General features: G+C 36.4%; 1 protein-coding gene and 1 long non-coding RNA gene across 2 annotated transcripts in view; both read left to right on the forward strand.

Moving 5' to 3' along the window:
• Positions 1-2,535: 2,535 nt before the first annotated feature.
• Positions 2,536-4,357, forward strand: LOC114632438. The gene is made up of 3 exons (XR_003713091.1): positions 2,536-2,654; positions 3,354-3,442; positions 4,341-4,357. It is a non-coding gene; the product is annotated as an uncharacterized LOC114632438 (long non-coding RNA).
• A 38-nt stretch (positions 4,358-4,395) lies between these two features.
• LOC114632439 (killer cell lectin-like receptor 5) overlaps positions 4,396-9,314 on the forward strand; it is a 13,057-nt gene continuing 8,138 nt past the window's right edge. The window contains exons 1-3 of the mRNA XM_028780940.1: positions 4,396-4,507; positions 5,877-5,966; positions 7,105-7,323. Coding sequence (XP_028636773.1) covers positions 4,396-4,507; positions 5,877-5,966; positions 7,105-7,323 — 421 coding nt within the window. The remainder of the gene's footprint in view (positions 4,508-5,876; positions 5,967-7,104; positions 7,324-9,314) is intronic.

Consider the following 9,314-nt stretch of genomic DNA (forward strand, 5'->3'; position numbering starts at 1 on the left):
TTTCACATCTCTGTTTTATTACCTGGTCATGTGAGGTTCAATACTTCTTGTTTTATGCTGCACTTTGGTCAAAGAAACAAAATTGGAGAGTCAATCAGTCCCATTCCATAGGCAGTCACTATATCTTCCAATGCTAATTGTACTCCTTGACTGTTTACATTCTTCGATAAATTCAGAGCTCAATTATACCGAGCTTAGAGGAAGCAGCTGCTCTTTTACAGTTTTGGGCATGCTCCTATTTCTGAACATATAGACAAACAACCAAAAACCAAAAACCACCCTCTCTGTGTTCAGTACCTGTCAACTACCGTTCTCCTTCATCAAACACACTGTTAGGTCACTTATCTCCCACTAATGGTATGGCCATAGTAATGACCAAACAACTCTGGAGTTCTTGCTCACAGTCTTTCCATGATGGTAGAGGAGGCAAACAATATGCAGAGAACACAAAGAAGTGTGCCCTGTGTTTGGGGTTAGCCTCCATGGTAAGGATGATACTCTTCCAGTAGAGATAAGGATGTATAAAAGTCTAATCACCCTTTATATTTTTATGGGCAGTGTGACATAATCATCCCAGATCTGAGGGAAGAATGGAGGTTTTCTAGAGCAGCAATGGCTCAGGGGTGTAGATGTGTCAGTTTCTCACTTTAGCTCATATATTCTCCCTGTCCTGACCTTCCAAACACCTGCATTCTTGGAAATGATCAGGTAGAAATCTAGACTTGTTTTTTTTTTTTTTGTCTTAGAGAAGCTTCTGGAGGCTAAAGGCTAGACCTAAAACATTAAAATGAGTCCATTTCACTGTAGTTTAAACCAGTCCTTGCTGAAACAGCTTCTTTCCAGGAATACTCATCACAAACCCATGGACAAAACTCATAGAAGGAAAAATCCCTCATCTCACCTCTAAAAAATCAATTGTAAATATGTTCATGCCAACTGATAGACTGTAAATTAACTAGATGCCAGGTGATGATCAATATTAGAGTGCCTTAAATGTTTATCTCCTTGAATCCCATGACTTCATGCATAAAATGACTTTCTTAGTATGTTCTAAGTACATCCCATGTAGTTCTTAGAGTATCAACGACAAAATTCTATAAAACAGCTAGAATGTTCAGTAGTAGAGGGTTATATATTCACTTTATACAATATATAAGTGACTAGTAATTACATATGGCTTTAAAAATCTTGAGATTAATATTTATAAAATAAAGAACTGCTTATTATTTATTAGAAAATATCTATCAGAAACGTGGTATAAATTTGTGTAGTAGTGTACAGCTGTAATTCTAAGAGTAAAAAGAGTAAGCACAGAAGTCTCTGAGTATGAGGTCAGCCTGTGCTATATAGTAAGATACAATAACTACCTCGAAACAGCAATAACAAACAAACCAAAAAAAAAAAAAGAACATCAGAACAAATCATTACTCAAGGGAAAAGTATATACTTAGCATGCTTATTTTCTTTGATTTGGTTTCCCAGCACCATGAACATATCAGCAGTTAAACTACTCCATGTGGAATGACATCAATGTTCACAGTAAATATTATTTATAATTAAAAAGCTAGAAGAGGACATTGTGCAGGTGGGGAAAGGTAGGGGGTGAGGGTAAGGGCGAGGGTCCTGGCTTCTGGCATCTCCCCCTTCTCTGTTTAGTTAGAGAAGGCATCTTATGATCAATCCCAACTATGTGAATTTTGAATTTGGATGTCTAATTATGGGGGGTCTTAGACAAGTTCACAACCCCAAAACACTGATGTGAGACGAGTCACATCGATGGTCGAAGGTTTTAGGCTGTCGACGATGGGCAACGTCAAGGGACTGAAGCTTGGCAACTGCAAGATCCTGCTTAGCAACTGCAGATAGACTCAAAGCAGTGTACCATATCATCTTAAGAATAGCAGGGAGACCATAACTCAAGCAGTGTACCATATCTTCTGAAGAACAGCAGGTAGATCATAATTCAAGGCAGTGTACCGTATAGACCATGACATGTTTCAAGGCACAGGCCAAGAAGATTTTGTACTTTTCCACCATCTGGCCCCTCTTACCCCCTCCCCTTGTGAAACATGCTATAAAAAAGCATTTCATGTTCAAAAATAAATAAATTATTTATAAAAAAAAAAAGAAGAAAAAAAAAAAAAAGCTAGAAGAGTGTAAATGAAGCCAGTGGAAATGTGAGTGCTTTAAAGGCATTCCTAATACATACTTACCGCAATGAACATGATTCAAAACCAAGAAGTAACTTTAAATATAGTAATTAATAAGATTTCCAACAGCCTGTTTGAAAACCAGGAGCAGAGCAGCTTCAGTCCCACTTTATCCTAGTGCTTTAGCTAAGGACTCTGGTTTTGCTCTCTCTGCATTTTCTCTGTCTTCAAATGTCAATTATGGACATTACTTTTATAGCATCTGGCACAAAATGTTGCTGCTTTTCTTCGCTCTCAGAGTCAGCTTTCATTAAGCAATTTCCTCTTTTCGATTTGGTCAAGAGGAGGGGCAGAAAATCATGAGGTTGTGTATCACTCAGAGGAAAGTTAGTTCTGCCTTTCATCTTGGAGCCTCTTAGGAGATACAGGCCAGAAAAAGCCAACTTTTCCTCCAATTGGGAGATCAATTCCCTCCAACAGAATCTCATCAGTGTAGAGACACAGGTAACAATAGCTTCTTTTATTTTTTCTATCAAATGATAAAATAATTTCTAGAGAATTTCACATGGTGTGACATGAAAGCGGGATTAATGGGGAAGCCCTGTTGGTTGTGTTAGATCGATTAGGTTTAGTCTGGCAGCATGTGGAACCTTTCATTCTGTCCTGGTTATTTTTTTTTCACAGTATACTGGGAATTGTGTTGTATGCTGAAAAATTAAGGTAGAGGGTACTATGGTGTTCATTGTTCTTTAACTGCATCGAATATTTACATATTATCCATCTGACAAATGTCACAATAGGAACCAGGTAAGATGGATCAATTTGCAAAGGTACTTGCTACACAAACCTGATCTAATACCTGAGTCTGATCCCTGGGACTCACATGATGGTGGAGTAAGAGAACTCACTTTGTAGAGTTGTCTTCTGAATACGTGCACCTTGGCTCAGCCAGTTCCACTCTGAAAACAATAATAATAAATAACAATTTTCAAAGAGAATTGTTTAATGATAGGATTATTTTCTGCCAAGAAATAAGGGAAAAGTTGCATCACTTCAGAAAACGTCATAAATTAAAAATAAGAGAAGAATGATGTAATATATGCAGTTTGTCCTTATTTTCCACTGGCTTACATCTCAATTATTAAAGTAAGGGTAATATCAGTTACAAATACTATTTACTAATACATTGATATCTATTATCAGATTGTATCCTTCATGGGCATTACCTCATGTATGCTGCATAGTGACTGAATTTATTGTCATGTAGCCCCCTCTTGCAACACCATGTACAAGTAAGTATATGATATGTGATGTGGTTGTGTATATAGAATAATTTGCTATTAAAAACTTCATATTGTAACCTCTGTGCCTCTCTCTGTTGCTCCTACACCCCACCCAGCAATCTCCTCTTTCTACTTTTCTTGTTACTGTAGTCATTAAAGGTTACAGACCATTTCTGAAGACTTTGAGGCAGGAGCCTCAGATGAGAGAGAATATTCAGTATTGTCTTTCTGGGTTTGGTTTATCCTACTCAGTAGGATATTTTCTTGTTGAATCCATTTACCAAGTTCTAGCACAGAGAGGAATATTTAGACTACTGCCTGGTAGAGATTGTACATCTCAGCTGAATGTGGCTTCTACCTAAGAGATATCTATGCGACTTGGATCACTTGCAGTATCAACTTTCAAATATTCTTTTGAAGGTAGTGTCTGGGAAACTCTGAGAGACATGTATAAATAAAAAGACTGAAAGAACACTTAATATTCATGTGTTTATCAAAGTGTGTAAATAATCTTAAACCAACATTTTTATTTATTCCTAAATCTTTGACTCATTTTCATTTGGATAGATTGTTTAAAAGTTTGTCAATGATTTTCAGGATTGCCCTTCTTACCTAACTTTTTAAGTGCTGAATATTTTGAACAAACGGGCTAGGTCAATTTTATAATGACTTATTAGTAAATTTTTGATTCTTTCAATGTTTCTTAATAATAATTGCTGGGACTATTAGAAATATAAACAAGTTTAACACCAAAATGCAAAGTGTTTCTTACCTGTAATAGAAATTGGCGTCAGTCCATGTCAGAGTGTTTGAATCATTAATTTAGTCAGACCTCACCCTTTCCCAACCTTCTGTATCATCAGATCTAGGTACCTTCCTATAAGTGAACATTTCATTTTTTTTTTAGAAATAACTCAAGGCCACATTTTAACTGAAAAGTTGCTTCATACATCACTCCCAAGATGAGTGAGCAGGAGGTCACTTACTCAAGTGTGAGATTTCATAAAACTTCAGGGTTGAAGAACCAAGTGAGGCCTGAGAATACTCAAGGGGCCAGAAAAGCTGGCCACAGAAGTAAGTGTTTTAAGTATCTAAAAATCACATGTTTTTATGCATTTTAAAGTTTTAACAATTTAAAAATATCCTACTGCTGTCTATTGAAATCTATAATATTCCTTGGTTATGCACAGGGTAGGAGGGAAAAAGAATTTTATTTGGAGAGTAATCAAGTACAAAATTGTTCAAGGATAAATTTAAAAGATAAAGCAATCAAGTTTTAAAATTAAAAAATGAAAGAATTAGTATACTACTTCTGTTTAGTCGTTAGTCACTTACAAAATATATCTGATGAAGAGAATAGAACAAAAAGATTTCTTGAAAATCAAGGTGAGGTAAGAAATAATTAGGAGGTTTTGGTTTTTTATTTATTCTAGTCAAAAAAATTCTGAAAACTTTAAAACTAACAAACTAGAGTCTGAAAAGGGACCAAATTTCTAGAGAAACAAAATAACAAGAAAATGAAGCTTGTGTATTAGAAACAATGCTTTCATTCTCAAGGAAAATGTTTTAATTGTCATAAATATCTCTAACATCTCATGCAACAGGCAGCAACTGTTGTCCATAAGAGGGTGTCTCCAACATGAAATAAAACTGTAGATGAAGGAAGAGGGGATAAGAGGACTAGCACTTGTGGGAATGACTAAACCTAGTATAAATTCCTGAAAATGTCAAAGAATTATTTCATTTATTAATGAAAAAGCAGAAACATCACTTTTAATTTTTTTTAAAGTTGCTCTATATACACTGTCACAGCTCTGCTCCCGAGATTGTTTTCTTCTTCGATGTAGTGATAATCAGAAGCATGAAGTTTCTGATTCCAAAGCCTTAATAAGCCAAAATGTTTAGTCTTATTTAGAGCAAAATCAAACTTACAGGGAAAAGGAGATAGTTGACTTATAGACCTTTTCAAGGATGGGGATATAAACAGAGGTTCAGACCAGCTGTGGTTCCCTAACTGTTTTCAACAACATCCATCCTTTTTTCCTTCCTCTCCATCCTCAGTTATCTTTCTTGGTGGACTACATGCTCCAGTATGGTGTCTTTTACTTGGATTGTATCTAAGCTTCTAATGCCTTCTCTAGAATGTAGAACTGGGTGAGGGCACATGCCTATCATCCACCTACTTCTAGTCTGAGTCAGGAAGATCTACAATATAAGGCTAAAGCAGAAATAAGCTCAAAATTTTGTGAAACTTCACACATGTAGGATTTCATCAGTGGGAGTATTTTAGGTAGAAAACTACAATTTTGAGAGCACATTTTCAGTCTGTTTGTATCATTGACTTGAGCATAATTTCCCCTTGTTTTTGTGCTATATAAAATTGTAATTAGCATTGAGATGTACTCAATCGTGATCATTATCTTGCTTTTTTTGTTGGTTTAAGAGAGTTCAGTCCCCCAGAAGCTCATCGTGATAGCTCTTGGACTCCTCTGTTCCATTCTGCTGGTAACTGTTGCAGTGTTGGTGGCAAACAGTGAGTAATTGAGATACATCTTACTTAACCTTGAGGTTACATCCACAGAGAAGAAGGAGGAGGGGTGAGGGGATTGGGGGTTCCGGGGTGGGTGGGGGATGGGGTAAGGGGACAACATAGGAAATGTAAATAAAACATCCAATAAAAAAAAGAAAAAAAAAAGAATAGAATTAGACAGGAACTATGGAGTTATACACTCTGTCCATTATCCTGCCTATAATCACAGGATGAGGTCAGAATCTCTGGACTTTAATAACTTTTTCTGACACACTGCAGTGTTCTGCTCTCTTTCATACCTAATCTGTTAGCTCTGCGGCTCTTTCTTATTCTTGCTCATTCATGTTCCTTTTGAGGACTTGGTGGTAGTTTACCTTCTGAGCTCAGGTGATTGTTAAACTTATGTAAAATTTTTGTGCAAAACAGCTGTGCAAAGAACTTTATGACATTCTTTTCCTTCTTCTTTAATGTATACTGAGGTCATGGTTAAGTAAAGAAACAGAAACATTAAATGTTCAACTTTATTGTATTCTTTCACATTTACAGAGAAAAATCACTTCCACATTGTGCTTGTGAATATTTTGCATTTCATATGCTCTAATAACAATTTTCATATTTCTTTTTTTTTTCTTTTGGTTTTTCGAGACAGGGTTTCTCTGTGTAGCCCTGGCTGTCCTGGAACTCACTCTGTAGACCAGGCTGGCCTCGATCTCAGAAATCCGCCTGCCTCTGCCTCCCAAGTGCTGGGATTAAAGGCGTGTGCCACCACCGCCCGGCAATTTTCCCATTTCTTAAAGTTTTATTTTCAGTTCAAATTTTCATGGTGTGTTAAGTATTGGCTGAATATTTTACTTAGTATTTATTTGTAAATTTGTGTTGTAAAAGAATGAAGTACCTGTAAGTTACTTCCACCATAATTTTATTCAGCTGCATTGTTTATTTTACAGTCAACTTACCTATAGAGAAAAATTGATGTATCTGTTTCTATAATGAGATAATTGAAGTACTAATTTATAAGTGTTAAGTATCAATGAAAATAATGGTATGTGTTAGCTGTCAACATGAAACCTTTTCTTTAATCTTAAATTTCAATATGTATTTCTTATAAGAATTTTTGATATTATATCTGTGACTAATTTAGTTTTTCAGTATCGTCATGAAAAACATGAGCTGCAGGAAACTCTAAACCGCCAAAATAACTGCAGCACCATGCAATATGAGATTGACTTAAAGGAAAAACTGCTGAGAAATAAGTCTATAGAGGGTGGTCCAGGAAAGGAGCTTCTGGAATCCCTCAACAAAGCACCAAATAGATGGTACAGTGAAACCAAGACTGCTTTAAATTCCTTTCAGGACACAGGTATGTAGCAGGGGATGAACACGAATACAGAATTGCATTATCATCTATTGTTTCTCTTATGGAAGCTTTGAAGTCCAAGAAGCAGCTTAAGATGCTGGTGATCTTGGATCAATCATTAGGGGTCCCTTATTCTATGTGAGGGCCTGGAAACCCAGAAATCCCTGTTTGGGTTAGGACAATTGTAGAGTTTCCAGAAGTCAGTGTCTGTTTGGAACTCCTACTGCTCCCTGGGCATGGAATTACAAATCAGTCTTCCTGAGAATTTTGTTTGGGTCTACAGGAAAATCTGATTCTTAATCTTGTTTTTGACAAAACATGGAAATTCTTAGTAAGAGTGTATTTATCTACTATTTTTGCTAAAATACTTAGAACATTTATACGGATGTACCTATAAAAACAATGATGTATAAGTGTGTTTGTGGATGCGTGCTTTTTTTTTTTCCATCTGACTTGTTTTGAGAGATTTGGTCTCTTTGTAAAAAAAAAGATCCTCCCTGGATCAGACAAAGTAGATTCTCCATGGTGTGCACACATTTCTAATCTGTCTGTGACACAGGAATAAGACAGGATAGCTGAAAATATCAAGTGTCACAAGCAATCTTTCTTGTTCTTTATTGTGAGTAGTTACCTTTAACTGACACAGTTTATCTCTCAACATTAAATATTTATTTTGGTGGGATTTAGAGTTTATGAAGAACTCTTGTATATAATCTCACCATGCTGCAGTAGTAGGATGTGACGATTCTCATTATGTAAGGACTAATATTTTTAAAACTGCTACATTATAAAATTTGTGCAGGAATAAAAAAGATCCAAAAATATTGTTGAAGTATTCCACACCCTTGAAAAAGGTTTTGTGTCATTACTTTAAAATAACTTAATTATTTGTGAAGGGCAGAATAATGATGTAATCCCTATGATTATGAGGTTGAGAGAAGAGGAATATAACTATAAGGACAATATGGACATTCCAACAAATTCCAGGCCAGCATGAGCTAAACAATGATAATCCTTCACAGAAAAATGAAGGTTGGAGAAAATGCTGTTAATAGAGCATGGTCATTCCCTGTGTCACACTAAGCACAATATCCATATTGAGGAGATCTTGCAACACAAACTGCACAAATGTTAATGTATTCAACTTGAATTATTTGGGGTTGTGGGTACACACTGAAGGCATCGACATACTCAGGGTATCAACATCATATCTTCTCTCTCGTATGCCTCTTATTTCTCTTACGGTAACAGAATTTAACACAGACCATGGCACAATACGAAGTGCACAGTAATGTGTGGACCACTGTGGGCACAATGCACTACGGCAAATCTACAATTATGTCATCAGTTTAATTGCCTCTGAGTAGCAAGTGCTCATTTCCTGCCCTCCAGTCCTTGGTATTTCGCAAGTGTCTCCTTCATAGAACTAGGCAGATTTTAGAAACCTAATCTGAATGAAATCATAAAGTGTGGTCCTAGGCCTGGTATATTTCACTTTACACACTATCCGCAAATTCATCCATGTTTGTTATATAGATCAGCATATCTTTTTTGAGATTAATGTGAGACATGATAACATTGTGTAGCCCAGGGTGACTTGGAACTCATAGTGTAGCCAAGGCTGGCCTGGAAGTTTTTACTTAGCCTAGGATGACCCCAAACTGGTAGTTATCTTCCTGTCTTTCTCTTTGGAGTGCTTAGATTATAGGCATAAGTCATCATGCCCAGCTGATTCATTTTCCTGTAAGGACAAATAGTATTCTTTTGTGTGTGTGTGTATGTGTGCTACATTTTCTCTATTGATTCATCCATGACTTGCACAGGAAATGTTTCTATTTCTATAGTATTATTAACAATTCGCATAGCTCATGGGTGTTGTTAGGGGTCTCTGGGCATTATACAGTCTCATTTTCTGAGACCTGTGAGATTTTACCTCTTTCTCTCTCTCTCTCCCTCTCCCTCTCCCTCTCCCTCTCCCTCTCCCTCTCCCTCTC

This window comes from Grammomys surdaster, unplaced genomic scaffold (genome assembly GCF_004785775.1).
Source record: "Grammomys surdaster isolate TR1022 unplaced genomic scaffold, NIH_TR_1.0 373, whole genome shotgun sequence".
NCBI lineage: Eukaryota > Metazoa > Chordata > Mammalia > Rodentia > Muridae > Grammomys > Grammomys surdaster.